Raw genomic sequence first — 23,322 nt, 5'->3', positions numbered from 1 at the left:
CTGTATCATTATTTTGCATACCTTCCCTCAATTTTTAATGTAGTTCAACTGCAAAAAGTTTAGATCAACAATGTGCAAAGATCATTCTGTATTTCTGCAATTTTTACAATATTAAAAAAACACTGCTTCTTATATAAGAAAACATTTTAGTTAGAAAGTTGCATTACCAGTTTTCTCTTTTTTATTATGTTATTATCTTAATATATTGTGTTACTTCAATACATGGACGTTTGTGTGTTATGACTGAAAATTATTAGCATTCTATTATTTAGGCAGCTTAGAATATTGAAAAGTGAGGGGAGAAAGAAAAAAAAATATTCTGTCAGTGTTAATTCAGTTCAATTACGAGCATAACATTATTTGGCTTTTTTGTCCAATGTTCAGTGTAACATTGAAAAAGAACCACTACAAGTCACACCAAATTATTCATTATATTGTAGAGATTTTGACCTTAAGCTGATTACCTTTAAGTCTCCCTTGTACAGATAGTCCTCAACTTACGACCGTAATTTACCCTGGAACTATGGTTGTAAATCATGGTAGTTGTTAAGCGAATAACCCTATTTTATGTTTTTTTGTGGGGCAGTCGCAAAGCAAACAGTGGTTATTAATATTTTGATCAATCTTCGATAAAATCAAGATATATTCAGTTCGTGCCATTTTTTTAGAATTTAGTAAGGGGGGGGTCAATGTAAGATAACATTAGTCTAGCAAGAATTGTTCTTGACAGATCCATGCCGACCACTGCACTGCTTTTAAGGCGTTTACAAAGAGCTCTCCTTATGATCTACTCTAACGTTTTCCCAAGGTATCAATACAGACATCTAACCTCCTACAATCATCTGGTACTTCACCTGTTCCCAGGACTTTTCATAGTTAATATGGAAATATTCAGTTACATTATTAAACCACATCAATACCAATCCAGTTTCTAGAGTTTTAAAATAACTGGAAAAAAATCATTTTCCTTACCATGTTTCTATCCCATCTTAGTGAAAAAACACACTGGAACAGCATAATGACTAATGCAGTGATGGCGAACCTTTTAGAGACAGAGTGCCCAAAATCCGCCCCCCCCGTTCCCGCTCCGCCTCCCGCCCTGCCTGCTCCGCCCCCACCCGCCCCGTCCCAGCCGGCCGCAGGGCCACGCACCGCATCCATGGCCTGCTGATCACCCAGGCAGCCCTGCAGCGCCATGGCAGCCACGCCCTCCAGCCATGCCCCTCAGCATCATCTGCATGCTATGGGGTGCGAGGGCAGAGTCTTGTCCTGTTGCCCGGCTATGTACTTGGCTGTGCTGCTCCGTGCAGGCCGCACCCGGGGTTGACTCTCCTCCAGGGGGGCTGCTGGTGAGGAGGGGGCCGTGGGGGGAGGCGGGGCTGGGGTGACGGCATGAATGCCCACAGAGAGGGCTCCGAGTGCTGCCACTGGCACGCGTGCCATAGGTTTGCCACCACTGGACTAATGCAACAGAAGCAAATCCATTACAAGATACTTTACGTACTAGCTTAAACTCACAACTTAAGGCGTCTTATCATTCCAGAGTATCACACTATATACGAGATATTGAAATACTTACTTGTCATCAGATGAAGATTCTTGCTCAATCTTCATTCCTTCTGAAAGGCTTCCCTTAAATTTATCTTCTATTTTGCTCCTGCTCCGTCGTCTACGGCCACCTCGTGACCTAGATCGCCTTCTCAAACGAGATCTACTACGTCTACCCCTGTCTCTGAAAATGGATTTAACAAAATATGTACTTTTATAACTAACATATTCATTTTGTTTGATACTATTATTTTACAATTCAAAGACTAAAATTGTTTAAAAGAGGGCACACATATGTATCACTGATAAGATACCATAGTAAAGTTTTTCTGATATAGCTGTTACACCAGGGTATCATGATGTCTTTCAAAAATTTTCAGGTACAGTGTGGCAGACAATCAGAAACTGCAGAACCTATAGAAAAACATCTAGATTAACAACCATATCTATTTTGCCAACCATATTAGGATAACGTACTTTTATTCAAACATTTACTGGTAAAAGGAATATAGAGTAATCTGAAATTAAGTTTCAGCTATGAAATTGGAAAAAGTAAACTCACCTAGAAAAGAATCGTTATTTTTTAGCATACAGATAGCATACAGTATTGCATCATGTAACAAAAGATAACACAACTCTTCCTTATTGCAGTGCATTCCACATTCTCACAATCTGCTTCAGAGGGGCAAGAGATTTCTGGATACAAACTTATTGTGATGGCAGATGGAAACCAGATGGGGAGAATCCACCCCCTAATGTTGATGGAAAATACCACTTGTACAGTATTTATTTTGCTTATAAACTATACAGATTATATACCTCCTTCGAGGAGATCTACTTCTCCTTCTTGGAGACCGGCTACGTCGAAGTGGAGAGCGAGATCTTCGTCGAATTGGAGACCTGGATCTTCTTCTTGAAGGAGACCACCTAGGCGGACTGGCATCTTTTGATCGCTCCCTTCTAGAGAGGATGTCATCTCTAGTTCGTGTCCTTGAACCAGGTAAAAAAGAAAAAGGAACTATAATCTTAGATAAAAGCCACTTTAAAAGTTCAATCTGAATTAAACTAGAAAAGAATATTTAACAGATGAATTTAAAAAGAAAAATGTTAAAGAATAGGATGATTTAGTTACCTAATTCAGACTTAGGATCTCATCTTCTCTGATGATTAACCATCTAACTGAGTTTTGACAAAATTGTAGTTCAAAAGCTTTACAGGTTATCAGGCTGGAAGGTTTTTCACAAGCTTTGAGGTATGTTTATAACTGACAAGGAATGAAATATAACTCAAGACTTATCTCCTATATTACATTCTAAAACCAAGAATCTAGAAAACGGAAACTTCAATAACATTAAAGACAGTGTTACTTCTAAAGAATGAAACAACATGATATATCAGCATGATATTTCATTTGCATGAAATATTTAAACTGCATCTTCATATACATTAATCTGAACCTTCTGCACTAGTGTTTATGTAGGTATTAGGGGAAAAGGGGGACATATTTTTAAAACATATAATAAAGCAAAGATATCACTACTGTATAGATTCTTTCTTTGAAGTTTACAGTGATGCCAACAATACTAAAATTATTGATGTGTATGACAGACCAGAGGAAGTATGTCTCTTTGTGAATTTGTCACGAAGACCCAGACAACTAAACAATCACTTTGTTCTAATGAGCTGATAAGCAGAACCTGAAAATAGAAGTTAGTTAGCTTACCAAACCAAATGGGGGCTGCTGAACAGATTAAGAAAAAACAGAACTCCATGAAAAGAAACAGGAAGACTCTGATAGAGGACACTTGTGGCTAACAATCTAAAATGGATCTAGAAAGCCTGGCAATATTGGCTGATCCTGAGATGGAGAGGCTGGATCTATATCAGCAGTTTTATTTTAAGAGAAGCTTCTCAAATGGAGCATTTCCAATCCAGAAACCTAGATTGGGGACTCTACCTGCACAAAAGGTCCAGGTAGAGAAAGACCAAGTTCTACCAGCCAGAGACTAAGCAAAAAATGTAATTGCCGAGTATATGCATTTAAGCTGCATAACATTCACTAGAAAGTTCCCTTTAACATGTATTTTAAATCTCAAGCAATGGCTTTATTCCATCACTTACTCACAATATATTTTAAACTTCCAATTGTGATTTTATTCCTACCCTGCTGGCTATTAGTAAAAATGGGCAACAGAAGGAAGAATCCCTGCTTAGTTTACCTAATTGTAGATTATAGTTGTAAAATTAGTCTGGAAATAATAAAGTGAAAATGCACAACAGGCTCCACTGTTATCCAGATAATTGTAGAAAAATATTTTTAAATGTTAACAATAAGTTTTTTTAAAGCTATGAAAGTAAAGCCAGACTCTATTATGATAGCTTTACAATGATTACAATAATTTGCTTTCCCTAGAAAAATGATTAAAAAAAGAAGCTGTTTAGGATAAATCCCGATATATAGTTTAGGGGTGGGTTGAGGGGGCAAAAAAGTAACATTCCTTAACTATCACATATTTTGTTTTCCTCAGCAAAGAAATCTATTCTTTTTTGTCAATATATTGCATTGCATTTCACCAATATACATGATTCTGAAGATACAGTATATCTATATAAGCAAAAAAGTGTGAACTCTATCCACTACTTTTCAGGACATAAATGGAACAAAAGTAGCATATATTTGAAATGAAGTACACTAGTCAATGTAAAAATAATATTTTACTTACATAAGAATTAGGAAAAAGATTCTTGCAATAAACAAAGCATACCATTATGAGCAAATTTAATCTCCTAATCAGATAATATTTCCTTCATATTATGCAACATATTACAGCAGTCTTAAGTTTTAGCAAAGTATTAGCTGCTGTCTACACTTAATCCTTACCTATTTTATTGCCTCTAGCAATACTGCAACTAATTCAACAGACATTAGCTTGCTTTCTCACATTCAGTATACTTAAGCTTAATCATACTGTATAAAATACGACATAAGGAAATGAAAGCCTGAACATTTTGTTTTCCCCAAGTTTCAAAAGCTTCTCATCTCTGAAAATTTATTCCTCTACAGCAGTGGTTCTTAACCTTTTTAATGCCGCGACCCCAACCGGTCGTAAGTCGAGGACTAAACCGGTCGTAAGTCAAGGACTACCCAACCGGTCGTAAGTCAAGGACTTTCCCTGCCCGGGAGCGCCGCGCATGCGTGGTTCCGCCCCCTGCGCCGGCCGAGGCGTAGCTGGCAAGCGGCAGAGACGGAGCAGGCTGACCACCAGCTGGCCCAGCCCAAGGGAGGTAAGGCACCCGCCGGAAAAGGGGAAAAAATGGTTGACAAAAAAATGGCGGACAGCCTTGCTTGGCGACCCCCGTGAAATGGTCGCTCGACCCCAAATGGGGTCCCAACCCACAGGTTGAGAACCACTGCTCTACAGGAACCCTTGAAATTACTTATAATCCTAATCAAGAGAATACCTCAAGCATTTGATTATGTTTATGACTACTTTGTACTTAACCATTACTGTAGCTTAGATGTAAATTAAACTTAGTGAATTGGATCCAAATTTCTTGTATTTGTGAAATGGACTTCAACATAAGAACAGAGAGGCCCTGCTAAATCAGACACTGACCCATCTAATCCAGCAGTTTCTTCTTACAGCAGCCAACCAATTGAGCAAAGAAGCTTAATAATCTCCCATACAGCAGATGGCCTTCAGAGGCAGTCACATAGCCATCAAGGTTAATAGCCTATTTCCTATAACTTCAATAAATTGGTTCAATCCTTTTTATGAAGCCAGCCAAGCTGATAGCTAGTACAACTCTCAAGTTGATGATTTTCTAAGTTTAATTATGCACTGGGTTAAAAAAAATTATTTGCTCTGTGCTGATTCTTCCAGTATTCAATTTCATGATTCTGATTCTAGAATTTTGAGAAAGTAAAAATAATTTCTTCTTGTCTATTTTATTCACATTATCTATAATTCTGTATACCTCAATCATTCCCTTCTTGTTTATCTCCTTTCTGTAAATCCCTATGTCACAACAGTTCTTCCCAGTTTAATTATTTAACAACAAATTAATAAACTCTGATTTAAAAGTTATAAAAAGTATACAAACAGCATATTGATACAATGCATTTCTTATGGTTATTTATAATCCACACAAACTCATGAAAATCTTAAATTATAATTAAAAGATTACTGCTATTGTTTCTATGTTAAATATGAAAATTTTATGTCAACTCAGTATTTTAGACTTGACTCTGTACCTATGCCTACATACCTCACCAAAACTCAGTCAAGAGGTTCAAAATCTAAGAATCTGTTGCTTCAACAGATTTTCACAGTATTTTCATGTACTTTTGTGAATTACATCTCACAACGATTAAAGATACACAGAAATGAATTCCACTGAATTTGAAATTCTTTTTAGAAATTCTGCATTTTAAAATGCAGAAGACATATTAATATATTCAAAGACTGCATGCTAATATAAGCACATTGACAGATATCACTGAACTAACTCCCAAAATAAAAGTATAGCAACACAAACACAAAATTTGATTCCAATTTACTAAGCAGCCTGAGGATTGTTTACTAAAAATATTTTAATTTAAACTATAGTTACCTAATCCGTTTACTTATAAACTACAAATACAGAGGAATAAAGAGGACAAATCTAATGTCTTCTTTAAGAAAAGGTATGTCAGTCAAATTAGAATTCTCAAAATACAAATATATTTATTACTATATTTATTACTATGTTTTTCCGTTCTGAACAATACAACCACACCTCAGATTATCATACAACCTAGCAATTTATCTGCCAATTAGGACCAGATCAGGTGCTTCTGATACCTCTCTTGTTATTCTCTGAATTGTGCTGCCTCTGCAATTTGCCCTTCTTATCAAAAAGAGTGGCTCTTTTATAACCATTTGCATTCACTGAATCCAAAAATATGAAAACTAGCACAATCCAGACATCATAGCCTATCCTTTCTACAATCTTTTACACTACCTTTGTTGACTGGGGGCATAGGGAAAGAGAATAGGATTTTTATCCTGATTTCTTAAAAGAATTTTCCTTCCCATCCAAATACATGTACAAGTTACCTTAGATAACTTAAGATAACCTTAAACTTAACTAGGATACCTTAAACATAACTAGACTTGACAGTTATGTGATATACATTGCTCTTAATCCCTTCAATGGAAACTGACTCTTGCCATAGATACGCAGCTTCTTGAGTTTGATTAGCAGAATATATTCTTATACAAAATTATCTTTAGTCTGTTGATTTTTTGTCTAGTAGCCATTAGGCAAGTAGTTGTTACTGAAAATAACAGAATAGCACTGTAGCAGAAATCAATGAAAATGAGTCAGTTCATAGTAATGCAAGTCAGACTGACACTACAAAAATAAATAATAAATAACATGCTCACACATTCTAAGGTTTTCTATTGACTGCCAATTCACCCATTCTATTGTATCCTATAAACAAATGTAATTGTTAAACTAAAACCCAGAAATAATAAATTAGTGTTCTTCTTACAGCTTCCACCTTGGTATATGCCAGATCAAATATATATAAGCATTTATTTTTTATTTTGCACATTCTTTAGGTCCTCCCAGAATTCATCTTCTACAAACAGGACCCTTTATTCATGGACAGCTTGAAATATAATAAACAGCCAGGAAGTGATATGAATTTTGCTGATTTCTTATATTCCAATACATACCATCCTAAAGACAGATTTTTGGAGCATGCATGGGCAAAAGTTATCCTCCACCCACTCCCACTGTCACAATTGTAAGTGAAGTCTAAATCATTATTATTTTTTCATTAGCATTACCTGGGAGAAGAAAAACGTCTCCTTTCTGATTCTCTTCTTTTTCTGTCTGCTGATCTGCTCTTTGCTCTCCTACCAGGAGACCGATTTCGAGATGGTGATTTACTCTGTTTAGATCTCCGATCATTAAGCAGAGGTGATCTGCTGCGTCTTAGTTTATCTCGTGGTTTTGGGGATAAACTTTTTCCTTTAGGACTACGACCAGGTCTTTTACTAGGAGACCTGTTTTCTTTACCTGATGACATATCTTTTGAAGGTGATTTGATGAGCTTCTTTTCTTTTTCAGTCTCAGATCTCCTGGATTTTCGATCTTTCGATCTTGATTGTCTATCTTTGGATTTGCTTCTTAGTTCTATTGGAGATCTGGATCTTTTGCTACGATCTCTAATTTTATTTTCACTAATAACTGGAGATTTTTTACGGTCTCTTGATTTGACCTTATCTTCTGCTTTAGTTTTATCTTCAGGAGGAGACCTTGATTTCCTATTTTTTTCTTGGGAGCGGGTTTTGAGGGTTGGAGATTTTGACTTTCCTATTTGATCTTGAGACTTTGTTCTTTTAGATGGGCTTTTAGTTTTTCTTTCTTTTGATTTACTCCTAGTAGCTTTCTCTTTTATACCATCAACTCCTGACTTGCTTTTCTTTTTATCAGATCTATGTCGAGTTCGTTCTTTTGATCTGCTCTTACTGCGTTTCTTTGAACTCTTATTGTCTACAATCTCAAGCTTTCCCTTAACACTTGAGGATTTATTTGCAGATCTAGTTCCATTTCTCACCTTATCATTGATTTCTCCTTCTTCTTCTGAACCTGACTCATATCCTTGTAATATTAATCCCATCCCAGATTGAACCTTTCCTTCCATTAGCTCATTTTCAAGTTCAGCTTTTAATAATGCTCTTTGTTTCTCTAAATCTTCTAGAGGAGCTAAGAAGTCAATTTTAGTTCTTTTTGCTGGCCCATCTTCTTTATCAGAGATATCAGCAACCTCCTTTCGTTTATGTTTCTTATGTTTGTGCCTATGTTTATGCTTTTTGTCCTTATCTTCTTCTGAAGAATGTTTATGTTTCTTATGTTTGCCTCGATGTTTGTGTTTCTTTTTTTTATGTCGACTATGTTTAATTTGTGGTTGTTCTCCTTCTGAAATATCTCCATTTTCTCCATTTTCTTCATTTGCACTTCGCTCAGAAATATCAGCTTCTTCAATTCTGTAAATATATTTCAAAAATCAGAATCTAAATAAATTTAAATCAACAAAATATGCTATACTTTCCAATCAATTTTAAGATATTTAAACAATTTAAATCATTTTTAGGCAGAGAGATAGCAAAATGATCTGCTGGACATACATATGTTCATTTCTACTGTTTAGATAAATGAATGTTATATGATAGAATTCAAATGGAAAACTATGCAGAAAATGGGTGGAAATTGTTTCCAATTATATAGATGTAATATTTAGAATTTCACACAAAAAGTAGAAATGACAAAGAGTAAATGAGATGCCAGGGAATCAGATTTAATATCTTGTGACAGTAAAAAATATTCTCCCTCTGACCAGTCTTTAACAAATGTCGATGGAAAGTTTTCTGGAATCGATATGTTCTATTTCAGAAAAGGCTGGCGCTTAAGATGTATGGTGCTTACTTTACAGGTGATTGTTCCAAAAGACTGACATATTTAAAATACTTTGCAACTGCATATGATTTAACTGCTTATTCATCTGTTGTTTCTAATATTGAAACACGGTTTACAAAATTCTTATAACATTTTTTCTCATCAGTTTTTAGTTTTTGAATTTATATCTCACCTTTATTTTTTTTATAAACAACTAAAGGCAGCAAATGTATCTAACACTCCTTTCTTCTCCTATTTTCCCCACAACAATCCTGTGAGGGCTGAGAGAAAGTGACTGGCCCAAAGTCACCCAGTTGGCTTTCAAGCCTAAAGCGGGACTAGGATATGTAGATTACCCTTTTAAATCAGAAATCTCACTTTATCAATATCTTTACCACTTGAGAAAACAATGAGGGAAATTAATAGGAATCCCCTCCTCCAAATATTATATTTATGCCATCCTACCCTCAGATAAATTTTGTTTGACCAAATGATGAGCATGAGTTATGAAAACAATAATAAGAATGTAGCTTTGAACGAGAAAGTAGCAATTAATTTAATAAGTATAAACATGTCCAATTCAGCATGCACTATCCATGCATAAATTACTTATGTCTAATAAATCAGCCTAGCTTGATTTTTTAAAAAAAAATCCAAATGGGTGCTACAGGTTGGCTGGAGAGGGATACAGAAGGCAGTAGACAAAGGAATGGAAAAGAAGCTGAAGAGGCAAGTGGTGAGGAGCAAGAGATCATCTTTGTATCACTGAGGAGGTGCAGAAGGAGCACTAAAGAGACATGAAGACACTGCTTAGTTCAGGATCTCTCCTGCCATTCCTCCATTTTTAAATATTAGATGTAGAGTGATTCAAGGACAATGAACAAGAATGTCAATATGTGCAAAGGAAAAACACCAAGGCATGTGCAGAATAAACAACTGTACAGACAGATTAGAAACTAATTTGTTCATTATTTGAGGGATAAAGTCTAAATGCAGATTTGGTTCATTGTATTTGCAGTTGTTTCACTATATTTATCAATTGTCTAATTAAATGGAATGGAACTTTAAAGAAGCTAAAGTTTAACTTTAGACACCATACTTTACTATCTCACTGTCAAAATGTTATTTAGTATGTCATCTTTATATCTAAAATTGTTTATAACTATAGAAACCCAGTCAATTTAAGTGAATTTGGCAAATTTTCATCCATAAGATTGTGCACAAAGCACCTTAGAATCTAATACTAGCCAACTCATTATGCTGTTGGAGTCCAACTCTATTAATCTTCAACATTATAGCCAATGGTAAGTGGGATAATATAGACTGGTCTCTAACACACTTGTTGTGTCTTAATGTAACTTGTCAAATCAGTCATGGAGAAGGATCAAATTCCTCTAATCCTACACAACACTATTGTAGTCCACTATAGTTTACAGGGAATAATACAATTTGTGTCAAACTTTCATAAAGAGTAATTTTTCTCACTTACAAGCAAACTATTCCCTGAAACACATTAGAATAAACAGTGAAAAGCAAAACACAGAGATACAATATATCAATCTTACAGTTGACGAACCAAAAAAACCCCTCTCTTTAAGTTCCTGGAGGCTCACATTTCCATTGTACTTGCTCTTGATTTTTTAACTTGATTGTACTTGCTCTTGATTTTTTGTTGTCGTTACATCCTTCTTCTACATCAGTGTTTCTCAACCTTGACAATTTTAAGGCCTGTGGACTTCAACTCCCAGAATTCCACAGCCAGCCAATGCTGGCTGTGGAATTCTGGGAGTTGAAGTCCACATGCCTTAAAATTGTCAAGGTTGAGAAACACTGTTCTATATATAAGAAAAAGGCCGATCACTCGTTAAGTTCATTCCTCCTGTGCATTTGTAGGTACATATTTGGGGATATATTTAGAAAGGGCCCCCACGCATGCCCCATGCTTCGACACAAGATTTAAAGAGGACAAAGACGACTTTCTTTTCAGAGAGTCGTTTTAATATAATAATATAACAATATAGTAAATTGAACAATTATTAGAATAATGATTTGTCTGCATAACTGCAATAATGATGTGTCTGCACGCCCTCCCCCCCCCCTCCACTCTAATCCACAAGATCCTGCGGAGGGCATTAGAAGTTAGCACGCCCGTGCAGGCGAAAGCAAAGACTTGACCCAGACTCCCAAGTATGGTACGGTCTTCATCTCCCAACTAAGCAGAGAAACGATAAAGCGACAGGAAGGTCTGAACCGTATGACTAAAGATGACGGGCCGGGCAAAGGGGAAGGCCGGCCTCCGTACTTGAGAAGAAGCGACAACTCCGGGGTCGGGCCCAAGGCAGGCAGGCCGCCTCGCGACCGTTATAACAGCTCGTCGATGGCGCGTTCTAGGCCCTCCGCTCGCTTTTCGCCTCTTGCTTCCTCCCCTTTCCTCGTAAGCGAAGCGTGGCTAACAAGGCCAGACCCGAGTTTTCATCTTTAAAAAAAAGTAGCCTTACCCGTGCCCCCGCATTCCCAACTCCACCAACGTCGGGGCAGCCATTTTGAACTCCCAAAACTCCTTCTTCGCCGCCACCGCTCAGGGCCCGGTGTGGAGGTTGGAGAGTGGCGCATGCGCACTAGGGACGCAAAAAGCCTAGGGCGACAGAAGGGGGAAGGCGGAAATGCTCGCTTGGTCGTTTTCAGAAACCGGAAATAAGGTAAACATCGCGAGCCTGGAGACGGGGGTTAATTTCCGAGGAATAGGAGCTCGGACGACTAAGGGTTGATTGGTGACTATACTTCCGGCTCTTTGTTCAATTGACAAAATGCGACGTGTCCGATGCAACAAAATGCCCCCAGACGCCGTTGAGAAGAATGAGCATTTTTCTATTTCGCATATAATTATGAATGTTCTTGCCCCGGATATGGCATAATAGAATAGAAATAGAATCTTAGAGGTCTTCTAGTCCAGCCCCTGCTTAAGCAGGAGAGCCTATCATTTCAGACAAATGGCTATTCAGTCTCTTCTTAAAGTCTTGTCATGAAGCATCCACGAGTTCTGACTGCAAGCTGTTCCACAGTTTATTTTTTTTATATATAAAATTTTTTATTACTTTTTTCATCAACATATGTTAATTTTTCAAATCAACAAGTTGTCTGGAATTGCTATGCTAATACATGTTCAATTCCTAATCCTTCATTCTTTTCTCTAACCAGGAATAAAATAAATTCCAAATTTGATAGTAGTCTGTATCTTCTTTATCTTTCAACCTCATAGTTAATCTGTCCATCTCTGCACATTCCAATATTTTCCTGATTAAACTGTTCCACAGTTTAATTGTTCCCACTTTTAGGAAGTTTCTCCTTAATTTCAGGTCGCTTCTCTCCTTGATTAGTTTCCATCCAGTGTTTCTTGTTTTGCCTTCTGGTGCTTCGAAGAATAACCCTCTTCTCTGTGGCAGCCCTTCAAATGCCAGGATACTGCTATCATGTCATTCCTAGTCCTTTTCTCTAGACTGGCCATATCCAGTTCCTGCAACCCTGATCCAATGAAAACAGAAAGCTAGAAAATACGGTTTTTTTATACATCCTGGGCAATAATGGGACATTCTGTTTATAGGGAGCACGCTCTAGCAACAGGTGTAAGTCATGTGCAAAGCAAAATACAATAGTGGTATAGTTAACATGAATTTAATCCCCAACACAATGCTTTAGTAACAAAAGTTTCTGCTGCTGATTATCCCCTCAAGGGGTTGATCAGTCTTTACCTGGTCCAGGGATGATTGAAGTGATAGTATTTTTTCAAAGTGTCATTAAGTCGTTTTTGACTCCCAGCAACCACATAGATTGCTCTATGAATGTCGATTAATGAGTACAGTAAAACTGCAAAACTTTGTTCTGTTTTCCTATAGCAGGAAGACTGGGGCTGCTTTCTGCCTTTGTTAAGATTTTTGTCTTCTTCTCCTGTAGGGGAAATATTCTATCCTGCCTCTTTTAATATCCTGTAGAATATTTTTATTCTTGGGGGGGGGGCTTCCCACACCTGCAATGTCTTTGCTCTTGTATACACTCTGCACTTTGTTCTACCAAAAGAAATGCCCTGCTATTTTCAAATGTTGACAACACCATTACATTAATTTAGTATGACTGTAAGGATCAAACTGAATTTTGTTTGCTATTGCAAGCTACATCATACTAGCAGCTAATAAAATAATTCAATATTTAACAAAGTAATTAGACTACAACATCCCACAACTTATAAGGATGCCAAACATGTTGATTCCTAGAGAGTCCATGAAAGCAAATGTCCAGCAGACTAAACTGCTATCATATACTGCTCAAAATAATAAAGGGAACACAGCAGTGTAGGATGTCTCATGTTTGTGTTCCCTTTATTTTTGTGAGCAGTATATATTACCCTGAGAAAAATGTTACGTCTTACCATACAGCTTTAGCACTGCAAAATTAAAGCTTTCTTTTCTGACCATTAAAACTTCCTCAGTGAAAAATGAGAGGGTGCCTTTCCCCAAGTGAATCTTCAAAACAAGGCATTGATTTTCTAAAAAAAACCCTGCTTTAAGCATGTCTTTCTTAAAATGGTTGCAAGGTTTTTCTGAAATAAAATGGTGGTTTGCTTTTCTACATGGAGGTCTCATTTTATTCCCTCACAGCCAAAGCGACCAGTGCATTTAACAGTTGATATAAATATAATCAATACAATCATGAAGTACAAGCCTCTTTGGACTATACCAAAAATAAGAGTTCTGCAGGGCAGGAGGAGTAGGCTTCAAAAAAAGTCAAAGGCTCAATCACACGGTTGTGACTGCCTTCTCGTTCCTTCCTCCTTCCCCTCTCCACCAATATGCACGTCCTGATATCCCTTTCTGAATGGAGGTAAAGGAATTACATACTGGAAATCAGAGAACTATTAAATCAATGTTTTTGTTTTCAGCCCAATCTTGCTTACATTCAGTCTGCTCACTTCCTTCTTAAGAACGTAAATTAATGTAACAACACACACACAAAAACTCCCATTGAAATCACTACATTTCGTATGCAGCTAAAAGCAATCTCTCTTGTACAATTGCACCACTAAAGTTTTTTTTAAATAAAGTAAATAACCTCAAGGGTAACTGTTGCTGTACTCAAACAAATCTATTTGTTTAAAAATGTAGCTCCTATAAAGGCCTCTCTGGTCAACTCCATGTCAGAAAGAAGAAAGGCAAATGTTGCTATTTGCTTAGGCATCAAATCTGCTGGGTGGATTTGCAATGGGAGAGGAGGCACGGGAGCTTCAGCTGAAGGAGAATCATAAGCAAAAATAGATTCACAGTAAACACTGAAAGGTGGAGCAAGACCACAAAAAGTTTAGTCTGCGCTGCGTGGCATCTCTGAATGGGCAACAGCGCAGGGTGTTCTTGGAAATACAGATGCAAAAAAATAAATAAATCAAAATAGGTTTCTCATCTGGGCAACAATTCTACTTGGAAATTTCAGACGTTCCTTTTAAGTTCGAAGGGTATAATTTTTTTTTTTTAAAAAAAATGGATCATGTTCCAAAGGATTTGAGAAAATTGCCTGAGAGATGTTACATAACAGAAGGAAAGGAAATTTGTGTATCTTATTCCCCAAAATGCTTCTAAAGCATCCTGTTCTATTCAATGCAATACCAGCTCTGGTAAATATTCCATAATTACCATTTTAGCAATATTCTATGCCTCTGCTTTTTCATAATTGGATTTTCTGTGATAAAGAAATCCTGACCCTCCGGGTATACCCTTACGCTGTTGACACAAGGGGTCAAATGACAAGTTTGCATTGCAACATTATTATCTAATCCCCTTTTTGTAAATGCATGGTGCAATTTTTTTTATGTACCTGTGGAAAGTCCTGTTTGCACTGAGACATTTCAGTGCACATTTTATTATTCTCATGAAATTGCAGCTAAGAGTGGGGATTTCTGAGTAATCTCAGAATGGGAAAAAAATAGTCATGGAGAATTAGTCTCCATCCTCCTTCCGCTGTTTCAATCATCACACTTAAGTACTTAGCTACAACTCTCATTTACCTGGAGGAGGGATGTCTGTTTAATGGCTAGCAGTGGTTTTGTCTTTCCCATGATTTGCCAAAATAGTGCAGTTCAGTGCTAAAAATAATTCATCTGGATTTTCAGCCAGATCAGTCATAATGTTATGCGAAAAGAGATGGTTCCATCATTTGATCCCCCAGCTTGGAGTCAACAGTTTTTTTTATGTGCCCCCCAAAAATGAAGTTGCAGGTTTTTAAGAAAATGTTTTTTTTGTTCCCAGCCATTCTTGGATTCACAGGTTTCAGTAGGCAATTGAAGTTCATATTTTCATACGTCAAAGCCTCACTCCCACCACTGATGAAAGCAGAGCTGTTTTCGAGAAAAGACAGTTCTGGATAAGACAACATATTTTGTACTTCTTTCTCAACCCCCATCCATCCTAGCAGCTTGTTCACAAAGTCTAACTGAATATAGATAGAAGAAGAGAGAGAAAATAGATGATGATAGGCAGACAGACAGGCAGGCAGACACAGGGAATATGACTGTGGCGTGGAGGTGCAGAACAGCCTGAGAATTTGATCTGAATTCATGTAAGTGTGGATCAATACAGTATACAGCAAATGCCTGTTTTATGCTATATGTAATGCTACTGAAATAGTACATTTTAATTGTTTCTAATTATTCACTTTTAATAAATATAGTATAGTTTAGCCTTTCTGTCAATTAGATCCAGAGTTTCTTTGGGATTGTCTTCCATTATATAAACACACACCAATACACATGCACAAATACAGTATGTATAGTATACACACATACATAACTTCTGTACCTCCTTTGTAATAAAGAAATAAGTTCCACAAAAACTGAGAAATTTCCCAAAGGGCAAACGCTTCAGAACCTTCCCTATACACACATAGAATTTTCATCCATTTTTAGAATGTAAGTTTGCATTGTTTTTTTAAATGGGAAGAAGATGGTATTCATTATTTTGCTCCCTTTATTCCCAGTGGGAAGGCAACAGGTTCCATCTTAAATTCTTGCTGATGAGAGAATGGAATTCTCACAAAATTAGCAGTATTATAACACTGCAAAAAGAACACTACCTGGGTGCTCATGTAAATAAACTAGCATAGGATAAAAAAGGCCCCACTCTCAAAACCAACCAATGTCATGTGATTGCATAGGTCTGGGGTTGACTCAGATGCAACTGGTATGATGCTTACAGAGATAGTGGTCATATATATGAGTGGACTGCTTAAATTTAGTTGAAATCAGTGGAATTTTAGGAGCCATCTTTGTGCAATCCTTGCAATAATCATAAAGTATTAGGCAATTATATGTATGATGCCTTTTGTCTGCTGTCATGTTAATTTGGCCATAAGTACTGCTATGCTTTTCTAGCATGTACATACCTGACTGTAATGAAAAATGACAGGATTAATGAACTCAGAATAATTTATTAAGAAAGCATGTTTTGGCTTGCCCCTTTTAATTTGTTCTAGTAACAGCTGCTGGTATGTGCAGAAAAAAACTGATTTTATTATAAATGGTACTTTTAATTGTTGCAGTGATTGCAAATATTGAAGCTTTAGGTTCTTACAAGCATTGGTTTATTCTTAAAACAAATATCATACTGTACTCAATTATGATTGTTTCAGTATTCATATATTTTTAAACTTGATCCAATAAGGCAATAATACAAGTAAACTAAAGACAGGAATAATCTCCTTAAATAAGAATATAATCTGTCATGCTTTGAGACAAGGAAAGTGCAGGATGGAAGAGAGTTCTGACGCCTAGAATCTCATGCAATAATTTAATTTGGATTTGCTAGATTGGATTTGCTAGATTAGAACCTTATTTGCCATTACGAAGAGTGATGTCTCGCTTGAGACATTGAAGGTGAGTCAGCTTGATTTTACTTCTGTATTCAGAGTCTAGTTCAGGTTGAGGAAAATGGGTCACAGCAGCAGCAGAAAGGGAACGAGGTCCATGATAGTCTAGGAATCAAATACTAGAGAAGCTAGTTGGTTGGTCCAAGTTGAAGAGTCAAGAGTCAGAACAGAAGAGTAACAGAATAACAGAGTTGGGAGGGACCTTGGAGATCTTCTAGTCCAACCCCCTCCTCAAGCAGGAGGCCCTACACCATTCTGGACAAATGGCTGTCCAGTCTCTTCTTGAAAACCTCCAATGATGTAGCACCTACAACTTCTGGAGGCAACTTCTGTTCCACTGGCTAGTTGTTCTCACTGTGAGGAAATTTCTCCTTAGTTCTAGGTTGCTTCTCTCCTTGATTAATTTCCATCTATTGCTTTTTGTTCTGCCTTGAGGTACTTTGGAGAATAGTCAAGGAGCAGAGTAGGAAGCATGGATACAGGATCTGGATTTGACATTGGTGAAGCCTTTCCAATAAAGGGCCTGTTATGGGTGGTTTCTTCTTAAATTAGGCCAGATGCAAGTGTGTCTCAATTCTGGTTGCTGATGTCTCTTCTGTCAGATGCTGCCGACAAGTTCTGGGGCATGGCAGTTTGCCAGGATCGGGCTCTTTCTGAACTGATTTCTCCTGCACCTGCTCAGTCAGCCTTAGGTGGTTGATTGACTCTGAACTCCTGAGGTTGTCACCTTGCTAGATCCACCCCTCAGAAGTTCATAACACCAGGTGCACCATCCAAATTTCGAGCTGATACATTCTAAGTGACTTCTTCCAAACTGAACTGAAAACTTTGCATTGCCTTATTACTGTGGCTTTCCATTCAGCCCTAGGCAGCCTACTCAGAAGCAGGCTATTCTTTGTTTAATGAAGAAAAAAAACCCTCAGGAATTTTCTTTAAAGTTGCTTTCAGTCTTTATTTGATGGGGAGGAGGGGGGCTATAAGCCTGAGTAAATAAATCAACAGATTTTGATTACATAAGAGAAAAATAATGATCATAAATCCTTATTTAAAATCTCAGTATTATTATCAGTTTGATGATGCTAAAATACACAATTTTTAAATTTATGTAATTAATATGTAGATGTCAGAGTTACATCCTAGCTTTTCTCTTAGAGAAAAAGGTGACTAATATAACACTCCCTTCTCAAATTCCTTCCAACAATAACCCAGGAAAGTAGGCTGCACTGAGAGAGTGTGATTTATCCAAAGTCAGTTATTGAACACCCTTGGCTGAGGGTGGACCTGAACATAAAGGTCCTATTTGAACACTCTAGTCCAGTGGTGGCGAACCTATGGCACGGGTGCCAGAGGTGGCACTCAGAGCCCTCTCTGTGGGCACATGTGTCGTTGCCCCAGCCTTGCCTCCCCCAATGACCCCCTCCTCTCCAGCAGCCCCCCTGAAGGAGAGTCGCTCCTGAGCATGGCCCACGCAGAGCAGCACAGCCAAGGACATGGCAGCCAGGCAGCGTAGACAAGACTCTGCCCTCACACCCCATCATGCAGTTGATGCTGCAGGGCGCAGGCAGAGGGCGTGACCACCATAGCGCTGCTGGGCTGCCTGGGCGATCTGCAGCGGGCCCTGGAGGCGGTGAGGGGCCCGGTGGGCAGGCGGCGCGGGGGGGCAGAGTGGGGAGGGTGGAACAGGGCGAGGCCAGTTTTTGGGCACTCGGTCTCTAAAAGGTTCGCTATCACTGCTCTAGCCACTTATACCAGACTGATTTTAAAAAATTATCTCCTTTTCTGTTGGCAGCCTCTTAATTATACAGTGGTACCTCGATACTCAGTGTTAATTGATTCTGGGAGGCGCGATGAGTACCAAAAACGTTGAATATCAAACATATTTTTCCCATAAGGAATAATGTAGTGAGTTACAAGGCAACCGACACCAACAAGTTCTAGCTTGTGAGTTGAGTGCCAAACAAACAATGAGTACTGGGACAAAATTGCCATGTCAAAATGCATTGAGTGCCAAATTCCACAAGTTTCAAAGCAGTTGATTACCAGGGTATCACTGTATATCATTAAGTATACAGTACCTCAAAGAAAAGTTACCTTTGTTTAGTAATATAGGAAGCAGAAATCCAACCTTTAGCTGGCATAGGAAGCTGATTCTGGGGAAAGGGAGGACCAAACCTAGGAAAGCCATTGTCTGCCGAGATGGGAAGAGAGTGAGAACATTTCCATATGTGGTTCTATAGTTCAAGATTATTACGAATGTAATAACTGAGATCATAAACCAGTGGTGGTGAACCTATGGCACGCGTGCCAGAGGCGGCACTTGGAGCCCTCTCTGTGGGCACACACGCCATTGCCTCAGCCCCGCCTCCTCCTGCGGCCCCCTCCTGGAGGAGAGTCGTCCCTGGATGTGACCGGCAAGGAGCAGCGCAGCCAAGGACATAGCCGGGCAGCAGGGACAAGACTCTGCCCTCGCACCCCATAGCATGCAGATGATGCTGCGGGGTGTGGGTGGAGGGCGTGGCTTTCATGGCATTGCAGGGCTGCCTGGGCGATCTGCTGCGGCAGGCCATGGAGGCGGTGTGTGGTCCTGCGGGCGGGCAGGGGCAGAGCAGGCAGGGCAGGAGTGGGGGCGGGGGTGGTTTTGGGCCACTCGATCTCTAAAAGGTTCGCCATCACTATCATAAACTATGCTCATAGTTAAAATGTAGTGCAGCATATTCCTCAGTTAAATAAATAAAACTGTTAAAATGTAAGATACTGAGAATGTTTAAAACTTTCCTTAGTTGGGATGGTGTCTGAAAATTCTATCAAAAACCAAAAAAAGGTGAAGAAATACACCATCCCAAGGAAAGCAAAACAGGATATATGTTACACAATTCAACGAATACAAATGGATAGATATAAACATAATATAATAAATACCCTGATTCAAATAGAAATACATATTCTAATGACCAGGTAGCCTGTGCCTAAGTTTCACCTGCCTCATTGAACAGGTTCAAGGTCTTCTTTCTGAAGGGTCTTTAAGTCCAACCTTGACCAGATAGCTTACAAAGAAATATCAGCTGTAAATTAGAACACACAGTCACTCTGTTGCCAAACATTTCAGTGAAAAAAATAGAACAAGATTCAAATTCACCCAAAATCTGCCCATCATAGCTTAATTCTCCATGGTCAGCAGGAACCACCATCTCCAAACTTTTGCTAGGTGAGCAAGGAGAAGGTGTTTCCTCTCCTTTGCCAAACAAAATCTAATGGAACTAGTGGTAGATGGTAGAACCTTTTTTTAAAAAATCAACCTTGTCACAGCTCTTCCACATTTAGCCTAATTTAAGAATGCTGAGCAGGTCAAATGACACACGACTCTCCTACTATCTCCCAGTTTCAACTGGCTGAAGTAAATGCTCAGCTTGATCTAATGGTAGTGCCCAGCCAGATTAATTTGGCAGAATATAAACTACTAAAAGTTCATAGAAGTAGACCCACCTAAAAGCCTTTTTTTGCACAGTCATTTACTGTATGTATAAAACAAGAAGGAAATCTGATTTTTTAGAGCAAATAAAATATAGGATAAGGAGTTCCCCACATCTAAAGTAAATTTGATTTCTTTGATTTAATATATTTAGTGGAATTAGGGGTGTTACTAGGCATGTGTGTGCAAAACAGTCATGAAGGTTGCTGTAACCATGGATTCAAAGTCCTGCCTCTTTATGTGCACTTAGCACATACAAAAAGGGCTGAGCCTTTGATCATGTGGGTACAGGGGCTGTCTTGACTTTCTGACACATACACCTGCTCAATACTGTGCAGAGCCATGGTGGCGCAGTGGTTAGAATGCAGTATTGCAGACTAATTGTGCCGACTGCCAGCAGTTCGTTTCTCACCGGCTCAAGGATGATTCAGCCTTCCATCCTTCTGAGGTGGGTAAAATGAGGACCCAGATTGTTGGGGGCAATGTGCTGACTCTGTAAGCCGCTTAGAGAGGGCTGTAAAGCACTGTGAAGTGGTATATATGGCTAAGTGCTATTATTATCAATACACCTGAGTGGCTTTCAGTAGTCCTTTAATAGTTGCATTTAAGAACACTGAGATGCAGTTCAGCAAACAAAGGTACATTTTTAAATAATATATTCTAGGACCATATGTATGCAATATATATTAGCATGAGAAAACATGCTAAAAATGTAGACTTTTTTTAGGCATTCTTTTTAAAAAACAAAAAACAAAATGTAAATTAATTGCAAAAACATCCTGAAATACAGCTTTGACTATATCACCATTTGTTTTTTATGATTGCAAAATAAAAAACAAATTTTGCATATTGTATTGCCATCAACCTACAGAGAACAGATTATATGCTGTGTGCAGTCACTGACACACTCACAAGTTATTTCCAGTGTAGATTAAAGAACTCTCTTTTCCTGGCAATTCTCACACATTCAAAAGCTGCACATTAACGATTTAACACTGGGTGGCACTGTGCACCCAAATGGTTGCATAGCCTTCCCATGGCTAAACTAGAGGAATCCTTAATTGTGTAAAAATAATGTGGAGGTTTGTTGTTGTTCTAAAAATAACAATTGTGGGGTTGCCTAAGCAGCCTCGTGACCCTGGAAGCTTTTTCCTATAACCATATTAAAAATGCCTTCTCTGAAGCTGCTATTTGCACTTTAAGGGAAATCCATGGGCACCAACGGTTTTTTTTTTATAAAAAAAACAAATGATATGATCAGAGAAGCAAATTTGTCTGGATTGTCTGTGGTAAGAATTGGGGAGAAAGAATTAAACATCCATTATCCTAAAATTCTAGGCTGCTACACTGTCTGTAGTTAAACATATGCATTCATCTCATTAGGCCCTATATCCTTGCTGATAGCACATGTGCAGCATCTCCCTTGTCTGGATTCACATGTTCCACTTGGACCATAGAGTCAAAGTGCAGAAGGTGCATCAGAGTAAAAGAAAACATCTGAGTTACCAGGTCATATGGCAATTGAGCTACAGAGCAAAGAACGCTGTGACTTTAACTTAGGAGTTGGGCTAAATAACTGAAAGCAGTTCTGCTTTGGAATGCCTGCCTGAATGTGTTCACAATGGAACAAAGATCTACTTTCAGTTCTGCCTTTATTTCCCATGAGTTGTTTATGTAGTATGAATACAGAAGCTTATTTGTTTCCTTTCCCCACTTCTTGTTCAAAAGTTGTGTGTGTGTGTGTGTGTGTGTACTGTATGTGTGTGTCTAAAGTATTTTGCCAAGGTGGGTGACAAGAAAGCAATTGGACCTCTATCTATGATTCTGTGCCCAGTCAAAGAAGAAAAAAGATAAATCAAAATTTGGGACGAAGTTATACGATCATCAGATAAATTATCTTAGATTTTTCTGGTAGAAATAAAGTGTTGGAATAGTCTTGGGTGGAAGGGGAAATGCCATAAGTAGAAAAGTAGCATATCGGAGGGAAAAGCAATCTTTCTTTGTTTCTCCCTTACGTAGGAATTTTCAGATATAGAATTGCCCTATCCACAACGTGGAAATATGATTTATTTATCTTGGTGTACACACACACACACACACACACACACACACACCCCTTTCAGATATATTTGGGCAAATATTGAATACAATTCCTTGGTAACTGGTGGTGTCTAACTTTCTGCTCTCCCACTATATTTTTTTGTCAGATAAGGGTATATACTCAGCTTGAGGGATTTTCAGTTCAATCTTTATTTATTTATGATCAGATTTACATATATTTAATTGAAAATTCATTCTGTCCAGTTTCTGAATCTGTTTACAAATTAAATGACACATACACATATACCCAATTTATTCTAACACATACCGTACGAGGGATCAGACCTGGTGGAGTCATTCCACTAAAGAAACATTATTTGTCAACCAAATTGATTCTCACTTCCTTCCTGCACTTCCCAAGTCTACCCAAGGGGGTTAGAGGTCATGCAAGACTGAGGGTGGGGAAAAAGGGAAAAGGGATATCCTGCTGCAGGGGAAGTCATCAACTTTCAGAAATGTCCAATATGCAATTTTCAAACTACCAAAATTTACCCCATATAATTCAGATATAAATCATATAAATCATGCAACTGGAAAAACAAGTAACCATATTGCAACCAGGATGTTAACGCAAGAAACATGTATGCTGCTTGTTTGTGCGTTACTTTGATTTCTAGCCTGTATTTCCATGCATAGGTTACTAAAACAATTGTTTAGTGTTTCAAACACATCTCTTCCCATTCTATGAAACACATGGATTTCATATACAGCAGGCATGTCAAACTTGTGACTTCACGTGACGTCGCACGACGTATCGGAGCTTTTTCGCCATTGCTGGCAATGGGGTGGGCGCAGCTCCGGTATGATGAAACCGGCCCGTGGGCCGGTAGTTTGACACCCCTGATATA

General features: G+C 38.2%; 1 protein-coding gene across 1 annotated transcript in view; it reads right to left on the bottom strand.

Moving 5' to 3' along the window:
- Positions 1-11,619, bottom strand: part of PRPF4B (pre-mRNA processing factor 4B) — a 28,097-nt gene extending 16,478 nt beyond the window's left edge. The window contains exons 1-4 of the mRNA XM_015815006.2: positions 11,499-11,619; positions 7,389-8,591; positions 2,368-2,538; positions 1,580-1,732 (exon numbers count right to left, since the gene is read on the bottom strand). Coding sequence (XP_015670492.2) covers positions 1,580-1,732; positions 2,368-2,538; positions 7,389-8,591; positions 11,499-11,542 — 1,571 coding nt within the window. The 5' untranslated portion in view covers positions 11,543-11,619. The remainder of the gene's footprint in view (positions 1-1,579; positions 1,733-2,367; positions 2,539-7,388; positions 8,592-11,498) is intronic.
- Positions 11,620-23,322: the final 11,703 nt, after the last annotated feature.

Source organism: Protobothrops mucrosquamatus, unplaced genomic scaffold (assembly GCF_001527695.2).
Source record: "Protobothrops mucrosquamatus isolate PMUCROS unplaced genomic scaffold, P.Mucros_1.0 scaffold_6, whole genome shotgun sequence".
Lineage (NCBI taxonomy): Eukaryota > Metazoa > Chordata > Lepidosauria > Squamata > Viperidae > Protobothrops > Protobothrops mucrosquamatus.
Note: the sequence above shows the minus strand (reverse complement) of the source record. Positions and strands in the feature narration are given on the sequence as shown.